The 13,990-nt window shown below is 39.6% G+C and overlaps 1 protein-coding gene across 1 annotated transcript; it reads left to right on the top strand.

Annotated features, from left to right (window-relative positions):
* The first annotated feature begins 5,642 nt into the window (after positions 1-5,642).
* Positions 5,643-10,879, top strand: LOC147492966 (ent-kaurenoic acid oxidase 2-like). Its single transcript, XM_086566384.1, is given in 11 exon segments — positions 5,643-5,731; positions 5,834-5,883; positions 6,994-7,293; positions 8,053-8,242; positions 8,244-8,531; positions 8,633-8,896; positions 9,066-9,155; positions 9,237-9,315; positions 9,410-9,516; positions 9,624-9,745; positions 9,875-10,879. Coding segments are annotated over 9 exon segments (1,494 nt in total). The 5' UTR covers positions 5,643-5,731; positions 5,834-5,883; positions 6,994-7,045; the 3' UTR covers positions 9,981-10,879.
* Positions 10,880-13,990: the final 3,111 nt, after the last annotated feature.

Genomic DNA, 13,990 nt, shown 5'->3' with positions numbered 1-13,990 from the left:
CAGCGGCCAGATGGAAGCGCAACTTCGGCTCGAGTTCCAGAAATAGGGCGACCAGCCATAGAGGCGGGCCAGAACTCCGATACATTGAAGATACCAGCTCAAAGAGGGCGCTTCGTGTCTAATTTTCGTGGGCTTTGCTACAAGATTCCAGCGCCAAATTTGGTTTTTGGAGATAAAACCAAAATCAAGGTTTTGGAAAACCTAACCAAACAAGTCAGAAGGATTGGAATCCAGACTAAAACAAAGAGAGATAACCTTTACAGAGATACAACCCTCAGAAAAGAGATAAGAGTGATCTAGTAAGGTGAGAGACCGAAAAGGGAGATTGTAATCTTCCTTCCCACGTTATTAAGAACCCGACTCTTGTGGAAGTAGGCATCATTGGCGAACCACGGTAAATCTTTGTGTTGTGGTTTGCTTCTACGCTTTACATTATTATCATTGTTAATAGTTGTTTTTTAGCGAGTTGGGCATGTTAGTATAGGTTGTAGTTGATATTTAGATTTTGTCCGGAGTTGAATTGTGTTCAAATACAAGTTATCCGTGTAGTGGGGAATCGATTGGTATTGATATAATCCCCAACAAGTGGTATCGAGCCTTGGTTAGAATTAGAATAGCCTAGGGTGTTATCCTAATCTTGGTCGGAAGGTGTTTGTGAAATTCCCCGAGAGAAGATTTGAGGTTAAATAACTTGTAGAGATGGACCATTCCGTGAACACTTTCGTATGATGAGTCCGAATAGGAAGAACTACACCATCCGGAAAGCCAAGATGGAAGACTTGCTATCTTGCAAGGACTTGGCACTTCCCATTGAGAATGAGGGAGTAAAACCGAGAAAAATCGATGAGGCCGAAAGTGGAAAAAGTTTGACGTAGAAAAGCGATTGGATACATTCGACGATGGATTGACGACGGTGTCTTTCACCATGTGGCCCCCAGAGACTACAGACCTTCGATCTATGGAAGAAACTTCGAAGACCTTTATGAGAGGAAGTCGGTGGAAACAAAGTGCTAGTCGTTAAGAAGTTTGCGAACCACGAAGTACCAAGAATGTTCTTCAATGTCCGAGCATCTTAATGAAGTACGAGAATATCATCAATCGATGCATTTGATGAAGATCAATTTGGGAGGCGAAGTTGAGGCTTTGTTTCTATTAGGCTCTCTACCCGAAAGTTGGGAGACATTAGCGGTTTCTCTACATGGAGCGACCAAGGATGGAATTGTTACCATGGAGATGGCTACCACGCCTTTGTTGAATGAGGAGACTAGAAGGAGTGCAAGAAGCGAGCTCTTCTCACTCGAGAGATCCTTTTCACAGAGAAACGGGGGAGAGGTCAAAACAGAAAACCATCTCGTTCTAGAGGTGATGGCGAAAGTAAATCTAGGGGTGAAGCTAGAACTCCTAAGGCGAGAGGGCAATGTTACTATTGTGCCAAAAAGGCCACTTCGGATATGAGTCGCGGAACAAAGAGGGATGAGAAGAATAACCGTGTACATGAAGACATGGTGCGGGAACGGAAACACAGGCGAGAGATACTACCGCACTAGTCGATGACCTAGTAGGAATTGTGGTCGTTGTGGTGTGTCTTTGTCTTAGTACCTCATGTCGATACAAAGTGGGTGATAGATACTGAGCATCCTATCACGTCACACAATCACGCGAGGGGATTCTTCACTACCTACAGCTGTGGTGAATATGGTGAAGTGAGGATGGGTAACAGTGGCGTCTCGAAGATTATAGGCATTGGAGATGTTCATATAGAAACCAATGTCGGCTACACCTTGACACTCAAGGATGTAAGACATGTCCCTGACATACGGTTAAGCCTAATTTCGGCGGGGAAATTAGATGACGATGGCTTTGTAAACTCGTTTGGTAACGGGGTATGGAAACCGAAGGAGAGGTTCCATTGTAGCAGCCAGAGGAAAGAAAAAACTTGCTCTCTTTACAAAACACGCGGGGCTAGTTTGTGTAAAGCGAAAAAGCGAATCTTGTGAAAAAGAAGTTTCATCCGAACCGTGGCACAAGAGATCGTGGTCACATGGGCATAAAAGGGATGGAAGTTCTTGCTAAGCAAAAGGCCATGCCGGACATTAAAGGTACACATTTAAATACATGTACTCACTGTTTGGTAGGAAAGCAACACAGGTGTCTTTCCAAAGATTCCCGTCTCACGAAAAGACAACGTCCCTGAGCTAGTGCACACGACTTATGTGGTCCTATGAGAGTGAAGTCCCACCGGGGAGCTTTCAGACTTCTTGACATTCATTGATGATCGTCCAAGAAAGATATGGGCCTATAGTCCGAAGACCAAGGATGAAGTACTTGGCGTGTTTGAAAATTCCACAAATGGTGGAAAGAGAGGGAAGTTGTTGAAGTGTATTCGCCGGATAATGGGGGTGAGTACATTGGGCCATTTGAAGAGTATTGCGAGTCATGGGATTAAGTCATGAGCGGACCGTTCCCAAGACACCGCAATGAGAATGGAATAGCGAGAGAATGAACCGCACACCATTGTAGAGGGATGAGATGCATGCTATCTCACTCTAAGCTACCTAGAAGCTCTTGGGTAGAAGCAATGCGTCTGGCCGTGCATGTGATCAACCTGTCGCCGGCAAAGCCTCCGAATAGTGATTATCCGGAGAGAGTATGGTCGGCGAGATGTTGATTATGGATACTTGAGGTATTTGGGTGCGGGGGCATTTGTGCATATTCCGAGGATGAGAGATCCAAGCTTGATGACAAAGCCAAGCGGTGCATTTTTCCTCGGGTTATGGAGATGAAAAGTTTGGTTACAAACTCTATGATCCGATTAACAAGAAGGTAATCCGAAGTCGAGATGTTGTGTTCTTAGAAGACCAAACCATAGCGGACTTTGAGGAGGGTGAGAAGTTACGTGGCTTTCACCAATGATCTTGTTGATTCGTAACCGGTTCCTACCGTGGAACGTCGCGATAAGGCATTGAGAATCACGAGAACCATGAGTTTGAAGCTCATGATGAGAATCCTATTGCTCATGATGGGATAGAACCTATTGGTATAGAAGATGCGAGATGAGATGCATGAACCACCACCGAAAGCAAGCGAAGTGCATACTCCGAGGCACCGCCAGATGGGGCAAGGAGGTCCGACAGGAGAGACTAGCTTCAACCAGTATCCACCACATACGTGCATACTTCTATCGGATGGTGGAGAACCTATGTACTATCAAGAGGCACTTGAAGGTACGCACAAGGAAAAGTGGTTGAAGGCCATGCATGACGAGATGGATTCTTTGCATAAGAATCACACTTATGAAGTTAGTTGAGAAACCCACGGGGAAAAGTTCTCAAGAATAAGTGGATATACAAAGTCAAGCATGAGGAGAACAATCCTCACCCAAGGCACAAAAAGCTTCGCCTTGTTGTGAAGGGATTCGGGTCAAAGGAAAGGGATTGACTTTGATGAGATTTTCTCTCCCAGTAGTGAAGATGACTTCTATCCGGGTGGTATTGGGTATGACCGCAAGTATGAACCTAGAGGTTGAAAGCAGACTAGATGTTAAGACGCTTTTCTTCATGGAGACCTTGAAGAAGATGTCTACATGGACCACCCGAGGGTTTGAGGTCAAAGGCAAGGAGCACCTAGTATGCAAGCCGATAAAGAGCTTGTATGGGTTGAAGCAAGCACCGAGACAAGCGATGGTACATAAAGTTTGATTCCTTTATGGCGAAGCAAGGATACAAGAAGTCCGCTTCCGATCATTGTGTGTTTGTTCGAGAGATTTCCGGATGGGGATTTCATTGTGCTATTCTTTGATGTGGATGATATGTTGATAGTTGGCCCAAACATCAACAAGATATCCAAGCTAAAGAAAGACTTGAGTAAGTCCTTTGAGATGAAGGATTTGGGTCAAGCAAAGCGGATACTTTGGATCGCGGATCACTCGTGACGTAAAGAATGGGAAGTTGTGGCTTTCTCAAAAAACTACATTGAGAAGGTGTTGAAGAGATTCAACATGGATCAAAAGCGAAAGCCGGTCGGTTATCCGCTTGGTGGCCGGTTCGCATGACCAAAGAGATGTGTCCAAAGGGTGAGCATGAGCGAGAGTCAAATGGAAAAGATTCCTTATGCATCCGCATGATGGGCGCTTGATGTATGCCATGGTGTGTACTAGACCGGATATTGCTTTCGCCGTTGGGGTTGTAAGCGATTTCACAAATCGGGTAAAGAGCATTGGGAAGGTGTTAAGTGGATATTGAGATATCTCAAAGGCACTTCCAAATCATGTTTGTGCTTTGGTGGAAGTAAGCCCTTACTTGAAGGCTACAATCGATGCGCACATGGCGGTGATGTTGACTTCGATGAAGTCCACCTCCGGTTATCCGGTTACTTTTGCAAAAGGGATAACCGATTTCTTGGCAATCTAAGTTGCAAAAGTGTGTTGCCCTCTCCACTACGTAAGCCGAGTATATTGCGGCCACCGAGTGTTGCAAAGAGTTGCTATGGATGAAGAGGTTCTTCGACGAACTAGGGCTAAAAGCGTAAAACAGTTTGTAGTTCTATGTGATACCGTCGAGGCATCCACTCCACGAGCAAGAATCCGAAGTTTTCATTCTAGATCCAAGCACATACACGTCGTTATCATTGGATTAGAGAAGTACTTTCGAAGACAAGCATTTGTGTATCGAGAAGATCCATACCGACAAGAACGGGTCGGATATGATGACCAAAGTCTTACCGAAGGTAAGTTTGATGTTTGTTGTGCTATCACGGGAATGGCGGCGACACTCCTCCCGCTGATTTGGCAATTGCATGGAGGTATCCCCCCACCGCTTAGGGGGGAGATTGTCGAGTTATCCCTCACATGAGGAGAGAAAACAGAGTCGAGAGAAACGGGCTTAATTCGCTCAAAGAGGGGGCCAGCCAGTCTAATTTTCGTGGGCTTTGCTACAAGATTCGCGAAATTTGGTTTTGGAGATAAAACCAAAATCAAGATTTTGGAAAACCTAACCAAACAAGTCGGAAGGATTGGAATCCGGACTAAAACAAAGAGAGAAACCTTTACTGAGATACAACCCCAGAAAGAGATAAAGAGTGATCTAGTAAGGTGAGACCGAAAGGAGAGATTGTAATCTTCCTTCCCACGCTATTAAGAACCTCTTGTGGAAGTAGGCATCATTAGCCAAACCACGGTAAAATCTTTGTGTTGTGGTTTGCTTTCTACCGCTTTAGATTATTATCCGCATTTAATTAATAGTTGTTTAGCGAGTTGGGCATGTTAGTATAGGTTGTAGTTGATATTTAGATTTTGTCCGGAGTTGAATTGTGTTCAAATACAAGTTATCTGTGTAATGGGGGAATCGATTGGTATTGATATAATCCCCAACATGCACTTTCCATCTTATCCATTTTATTAGTTAACCCTCTAATTAATTATGTTGATCACGCACTAGCTGGTAGGGTAGTCTAGCTCCTCCTATCTTTACTTCGGAACCTACTATAGTGCTACGGCATAATCGTTAATTAGTTTATTATGTAGGTGTAGGAAGCTCTTCCTAATTTTTTGAATATTAGTTAAAAAAATCACGAGGCCTGTAATGCCATATGACGTCCCATGAGATTCGCTATTTCGCTACGGACAAAACAGAACAAAATGTAGAAACAAAAATGTCACTTTAAAAAGTGTGCGAGACGTTCGTTTAGGCCTTTCCTGAACCTTATTCAAAACAGCGACCCTTCTTTTCAACAAGTATGTGCATATATATTTATGTTACCAAGAGCGTATTTATTTTTGGCTTTTATAATAGTATGGGTCATAGTTGGTTTGAGGTGTCGTCTTGTGTATTTTCAGTTGTCATGACAGTTCCTTTTCGCAGCAGCGCATCCTTCTGACCCTCACTGGTAATATCTCGACTTGCAGTGCATCTTTGTTATATTGATATTGTCTACTTTTTGTAATGGGTTCGAAAAGTTATGAATTCTTGAGCATTACTTTTTTCAGGTGACTGAATACATACAGGTGCATACATTGAGTCATTTAAGCAGAATTTTCCTTACATGAATATCGTTGTTACCTTTTATTCCTTCTTTTTCTTTTTTGTACTTGGTATGGAACTGTATAGAAGTAGCGCTTAAGGTTACTTTGTGAACAGAAATCAATATATAGAGAGAGAGAGAGAGTCTTCATACTAGTTCAATTATTGTTCCTTTTGGATATGAATCATGAATGCAATGATATAAATTGTTGAAAATTAGTGAACCGCAAAGGCGGTTGGATTCTGAATTAGGGATTTAAAGTTAAAGTTTGTGAAAAATGCAAAGAAAAAATAAAGCGAAAGTATTCCACGTCATACAACAAAATCATCCCACTTGATTTACTCAAGTTACGCAATACGTGAGAAATTGTGTTTAGGTGTATTAGTTTGTTTAGACTTTAGATATATACCCTGATAGGACACTCTTACATTGATTGTATAGTTTTTTGGGTGTTGAATGGAATGATCATGATAAAACTGGAGAAAATAAATGCTCACAAGAATCGCAATTTAGATAACATCATCCAAATCAGAAAAATAATGTGGTATAACCTGGAAGAGCCCATTGTCTATCCAAATTATTCTGGAACTGGTTGATCCATGACTACATGAGGGAGCAGGAATCCTAATTACACCAGATTCATGGTATAGGTTTCTGTCATCACTAACATCCAAGTTAGATTCAACTGAATAGTCCAAGGTGTCTTGAAATTATTTTTAAATGTGTGGTGATGTTGCAAATTAAATGTACAACATGAGAAAGGTTCAAAGAATCATATAAAATAAACACAAGGACAAGGCAGAGAGAAAATTTAGGTCGGCAAACTCCTCTAGTCCTCTTCACTAAGCCCATGATAGGAAAACATTCATAAAATATGATGTTATCTTTTTCCACAAAATACACTTTTACTACTTTTGTTTATATTTACTATGTAGGATGTTTTGAGAGTTGTTTGTAACTTTTTCTGTAAAGCAGCAAATGATATTGGCGCGCTTTCTTCACTAAATAAAGTTTCTCAGAAGCACCAATGGAGAATACAGGGGAGGGAGTGAATTCTTGGCTGGTGATGTTTACTGCTTTATTAGGTGGTTTTGTTGTTGTGTTGGGATTGCTTAAGAAAGCAAATGAGTGGTATTATGAGAGCAAGTTAGGTGAAAAGAGGCTTTCTCTCCCTCCAGGTGATATGGGGTGGCCTTTTATTGGTAATATGTGGTCTTTTCTTAGAGCTTTCAAGTCTAATGACCCTGAATCCTTCATCAATGGCTTTGTCAAGAGGTTAGTCTGTTTCTATATCCCTCTGTTTCTTTCTAGAATTCATGAAAGCTTTGTTTGCATAATTTAGACTTCAGGTCTTTGAGAAAATCAAAGGATATGTTAACTTCGGGAATCTTATGAGTGCTGCTTTAAAGCTAAAAGAGAATCAAAATTTAGACGGTTCTTGTCATTTGCAGTGGCATTTCTTTCTTTTTTTTTTTGGCAATTTCTACAAAAGATCAATTATTTTAATATTTTTTGGCTTTTGAAATTTATATCAGGCAATTAGGCTGCTAGCTTTGATTAAGCATTGCTACGTACAGAAGTAGAAATACTTTCTAGAATTATTCCAAGCAGATTCGGACCCTATTTAACAACGTTGTTGAAATATATAAATATATATATATATATATATATATAGAGAGAGAGAGAGAGAGAGAGAGAGAGAGAGAGAGAGAGAGAGAGAGAGAGAGAGAGAGAGAGAGAGAGAGAGAGAGAGAGAGAGAGAGAGAGAGAGAGAGGTCTACTAAAATGCTTCCTACGTAATGAAGGCATCGAGTAAAAATTGCACAAAACTTTGTATTCACAAAGTTTCACATGTTTTTACCATCATCAGGTTTGCATTCTACTAAAAACAAGATTACCCCCCTTAGATATGGCATCTAGCAAAGCTATCCAAGAATCTGCTGCTTTGCCTCTTTGTTGTCAAATCCTCTTAAAGTTTTATGGTCTGAGTTTCTCCTTTCTAATATTATTTGTGCAAATGCAACAACAATGCAGATTTGGCAGGATTGGAATGTACAAGGCTTTCATGTTTGGAAACCCAACTATCATGGTTACAATACCTGAAACATGCAGGCAAGTCCTTATGGACGATGAAAAGTTCAAACCTGGTTGGCCACAATCCACTGTGGAACTGATTGGAAGGAAGTCATTTGTAGGTCTCTCTTATGAAGACCACAAGTGGCTCCAAGAGGATAACAGCTGCTCCTGTCAATGGCCACGAAGCGTTGTCCGTATATCTTGAGTTCATCGAAGAGAATGTAGTATCCACATTAGAGAGATGGTCTAACATGGGAGAAATTGAGTTCCTAACTCAGCTAAGGAAGCTGACATTCAGAATAGTTATGCATATATTTATCAGTAAGGGAGGTGAGTCTGTAATGGATGCTCTAGAAGAGGTATATACAACATTGAATTATGGAGTAAGAGCCATGGCAATCAACCTACCTGGTTTTGCTTATTATAGAGCACTCAAGGTGAGCTCTTGGTACTTATTTATATTTGTGTGATTCAATTATAATACCCCTGTCGTCCTTTTCTTTTTCCTGGCACTGAGATTAGCTTCTTCGGTTCTCAGTCGCGAAAAAGGCTGGTGGAAATCTTTCTATCTGTTGTGAATGAAAGAAGGGCAGTACGAGTGAGAGACGGTCCTCCAGCAAAGAAAGACATGCTAGATAATTTACTGGATGTCAAAGACGAGAATGATAGAAAGTTAAATGATGAGGAAATTATTGATACTCTTATCATGTACTTGAATGCGGGTCATGAATCCTCTGGTCATATAACAATGTGGGCTACTGTTCTCTTGCAAGAACATCCTGATATGTTCCAAAAAGCTAAGGTAATGCTAGAGTCCAACCAGCTAAGACTGGCTTGGATACAAGCTTCAAAACGTTAATAGTTTGTCCCCCTTTTCTAAGAAAAGGTTCCCATCTTGAACGTTGCCTTCATGAGTTCTAGTGTGTACAGGTTTGCAAATGTTTCTTCCTAATTGGCTTCTGCATGTTTAGGCTGAGCAAGAACAGATTGTAAAGAACAGATCATCAATGCAGAAAGGACTGAGACTGAAGGAAATTAAACAGATGGATTATCTTAACAAGGTACCTGCCAGTGACCTATAGCTCTCTATTAGTGTCATTCTTTAGAACATTACATTAAGATAGCTAGCTCAAATTGTGAAGGTGATTGATGAAACACTGCGCCTTATTAGTTTCTCATTGGTGGTATTCCGTGAGGCGAAAAAAGATGTCAGCATGAACGGTTAGTTAACATTTTGCATGTCTTCTTTTTCTTGTTTTAGTATTGTGCAATTATATCTCAATGAGATTTAGAAACAGGTTCGTCATTTTAACAGGTTACATCATTCCCATGGGCTGGAAAGTTGAGGTTTGGCTCAGGAATGTTCACAGGGATCCTGAAGTTTACCCCAATCCGAATAAATTCGATCCATCTAGATGGGATGTAGGTGCTGAGACGGAATTTTAGTTTTACATGTTTTTACAACTAGATTATATACGTATCTACAGTTGCATAATGTTCTGCCACCTAATATATTAAGATACGTTCAGGGATTTACACAAAAAGCAGGAACTTACCTTCCATTTGGAGCTGGAAGCAGGTTATGCCCTGGAAATGAACTAGCTAAGCTAGAGATTGCTATTTTCATGCATTATTTTCTCCTCAACTATCGGTATGTTCTAGTGCACTGAATGTTCAACCATTACAAGTAAACAAGAAATAGAATACTACAATATTTTCCTCTATATGTTGTTTCTATTTTCTCTGTAAAATGATATTGACTTTATTCTTCTACATGCAGGGTAGAAAGGCTCAACCCAAAGTGTCCGGTGATGTATCTACCCCATACAAGGCACACTGACAATTGCCTAGCAAGAATCAGGAAAATTTCACCACCATCTATGTAATGATGAACTATTTGTAGGTGTAACTCCCCACGTCTATACTGTCCCCCACTCACACCATAGATGAGGCCAACTGTGGATTGGAATCAGTGGTGGTGTAAGTGGGGACAGTATCAACATGTGGGGATTGGACTTGGGCCTTTGGGTGGCATAAGTGGGACTTTATCGACATGTGGTGAGTAGTGGGGCCTTACGGTAGGCATCTTCTTGCTAGATAGTAAAAGTAAATTTTATGATATTAGAAGATGCCAAATGATTAGTAGGCTGACTATTTAAGTGCAATTTCTGGAGTTTGGTGCCCCTTATTTATGTGAAATGAAAAGAGGTTTGTGGGAATCTAGAAGGCTGCTTAGCAGTATACTGTAAAATAGTGGCGTATTTAACAGCAATCACATCCTTCCGTGAGCTCAATTGCACCTGGGATGCACATCTAGACGCTGTATGCTTCTAGAGACTAGCTACTTCTGCCTGTAGTAATAATCTAGTTGATTAAGTGGGGAGTTTGCTTTGTCCTTCATCAGTCGATTTAGTTGTACATTGTACATAATGGAGTACGACTTAATGACTTATAGTTATGGTCATCGTATATAATGACCTAAAAATTGCAGATTTGGAGAGAGCTGTTGAAGGCAATGGTAGGGCTTACGGTCATGGTCATCCAATCACTCGGACTTTGGTGTAGGGATCAGCTTAGGATCCTCGAGTAGTAGGGATCATCTATGCATATGCATGGATTGTGTTTACAGCACTGGCTTCCAGTCCAAACGCAACAATTGAAGTTTGAGGAACCTTTTTTCATTTCAGTTTTCAATATGCGGGTGGTGTAACACTTCCTGTTTGTCATTGGTGCTGTTGTTGTTACTTGTTTTTTATTCGATAATCTATTGTTGTTGTTACTGCTGTGCCATGGTACATACTAATTCAATGATTAGTGGCACACATTTTAATGTCATTGTGAACTTCTTCTATACATACTGCGGTGGTATCGGTATTAACAATCTACTGACACGGAGTATGTGCATATGCTGTAACAATAAGTAGGTTACTCTGAGATGATTCACTGAGACTTTCAATTGTTATTATTATTTTGGCTGTAGATGGAAGGAAATAAGGAATAGTCATAAATCTTAGTAGGGTTAACTAGTATGACTCAATTAGGATCTCCCCACTAGATGGGAAATTAGGGTCTCTCCTCTAAACACACAGTCAACTTGGATTGACCGTTAATTTTCAAATCAAGCAACTGAAAATGACACAACTGCTCTCATTGTTTTCAAGAAGAAAATATTCAATGTTACATAAGTGGGGGCAGTTGTGTCATTTTCAATTATTTGACCTAAAAGTTGACAGTCAAACCAAGTTGACCCATCTAATGGGGAAATCCTAATTGGGTCATCTAGTGTGTGTGCTCATAAGCTATTTCATAGTTTCGTGACTAGGTTCCTTCTGAGTTGGATTTCCACTATTTTTGTTATCCTTCACTTCGATGTCCCTATTCGTTAGGCATGGTGTTGCCAAGAATAGCGTTTGCAAACCTCCTTTCCAAGCAATTTTGAAACAAATGAGACTGATATAAAATCCTTTGTAGGTGCCGTAGAAGATTTTGTATTGTTTAACACTGATTAGGTGTTCCAATTCTGCAGATGTATTACATAAAGATGATTAATCTAGAAGTTGTTTAGTCCTCAATTATTCTGTTACGGTTTTAATTTGTCCTGTGTTTGGTTGACATTGTAATTTGTTTATCATGAACAACATATTAGTAGTAAGTTATTCTTTCTTCATTTTACGTGTATACTTCAAATAAATATGAAATGAAATGCACAAGATAAGAAAAGTCCAAATAAATATAAATCTAAACAAGTAAAAGCACTTGGCGATATAAGTTATTCAAAATAAGTATTGCTATTACATTCTTCATATATATTAAACAAATAAATTAAAAGAAAACTCCATAAGTACTACATCATTTTGAACTTTCATAGTCACTCCATATTGCATCAACAATTGATTTTCTAAACTCATTTGCCATTTCTCAGATATTATTTCTCTACTAATATTTTCCACACCCCCATTGTTAAGCACTACTTCAGATTTTTGTTGGCCTTCAAAATATTCCAAGTTAAAAATTAAATCATATGTTTTCTCTCTTCGTATGTGTTTGTGTAGAATGCAACATGCTATCACTATCTTCACTTGTGTTTCAAATGGATATGGAGGAGCAAGGGTCAAAATAGGAAAACGCTTCTTTAAGAGCAAGGGTCTCTAATTATTTTTTTGCTAAGAAAAAATAGTAGGTTCTTATATTGAATTAAAGGACCAGGAAAGTACCTTGATATAATCATCCCAAACATGATCATGATCAGCATAAACCATTTCTCTCTCATTATCCCAACCAAATCCACTCTCACTTAGAAGAGTCTTTATACAATTGTAGTTCTTTTTCAACGCTCGATAATGATTCTTTAGAAGTCTAGTTGTAAAAGAAGGCCCAAATTTAGCTTTAAACTTCTCCTCCATTTGCCTCCAAGCATGTTTGCTAAATTGACCATCAAGGTATTGCCCATCATGCACTTGATCTACCATCAGCTTAACAAAATATCGATCCATTGGTGCTGTCCAATTGGTCCACTTACTTGAAGGGACTTGAACACTCTTCATCTCATTTTCCATTTGTTCTAAATGAAAGAAATATTTATCATATTCATAACTCCATAAACCAAAATCAATTTGAGTACAAGATGCACGATGCGCCGATAAACGAGCGAACCGCCAATAAGTTATAGTAGAATCAATAATGCTTTTGGAGTGTGATGCGCAAAGTAACTCAACAGAGGCTAGTTAAACTTCACTAGTCTCATTTGAAGCATAATATAAAATCATATTCATTTCCAAAAGGATCTTCAGGAACAGCTAAGTTTTGTTCCAGCAGTTACTAAACTACTATCAAGTGGCCATGGTAGAGAAGTCATAACTTGAGTAATAGACCATAAAATGTACTATGCGACATTATTAAAAATAACTATAACCATGTCAACATTCTCAGCAAAATTGTAAATCAAGAAAAAGTAAATAACAATGAAAGAGAGGGGAGTGGGTCGGCCGATTATTGCGTAACATCCCTTGTTTGCACTTTCCCTCTCCCCTTCTAAACTTGTTCTCACTAAAAAGATAGTAAATACTCCAACAACGTATCCATAACTACAACAGGATCTTCACTATTTCTAAAAGGAAACAACATACTAAGCTAATAAAATAAAAGGTCATCACTGGGAAACACCTAGCCACTTTGATAAGTTGTCAAACTCAATGTAGTCGCTATCAGAGATCACACTTTGAGAAGTTCTCCAAAATCATGATGAACTAGTTAGAAGTGTGGAGAAGACGACTAGAGCCAAGGGTTTCCACTTTCCAGAAAAAACCTTTCGTTTCTTTTACTTTTTTGTTATTTTACTTTCTCTCTCCTAGTTAGGGAAACAAGATTAGCCGTATCTCTCATATCCCCTTTGATTCCCATATACCCACTTTTGTGTTCGTGTAATCCACCGGGTTATATACGGTATTCAAGTTTGTTACCAACCAAACACTAGACAACTAAAATATGTATACCACGTCACCTATTCATGGATAGGGACTCCTTGTCCACACTGCCAAACAGGGCCTTGACATGCTCATAGCTCACCTATTGCTTTGGGTATCTCAAGAGTCAAGATGAAGGCTAGGTGTGTCCCAAAGTAGTGGTTGTGAGATTGTCACACCCCGAATTTCGATAGAATTCGGAAAAACATTATTTGTTCCCGACTCTTCGATCTCCGAGGTGTGACGCACTCTCCACTTCCAAAAACCCATAAACAGTTTAAATATGCGGATAATTAAAAACCAATAAAAATTTTAACTTAAACAAAAGTCCTATTCATTACAAAAATTAACAAATGAAAATGCAAATAACCTTATCTCAACTGAAAATCTATATCACCTCAAAGGAAAACAAAGCCTATCTTGAAATGCGACGC

Source organism: Coptis chinensis, chromosome 6 (assembly GCF_015680905.1).
Source record: "Coptis chinensis isolate HL-2020 chromosome 6, ASM1568090v1, whole genome shotgun sequence".
In the NCBI taxonomy this organism is placed as follows: domain Eukaryota; kingdom Viridiplantae; phylum Streptophyta; class Magnoliopsida; order Ranunculales; family Ranunculaceae; genus Coptis; species Coptis chinensis.
Note: the sequence above shows the minus strand (reverse complement) of the source record. Positions and strands in the feature narration are given on the sequence as shown.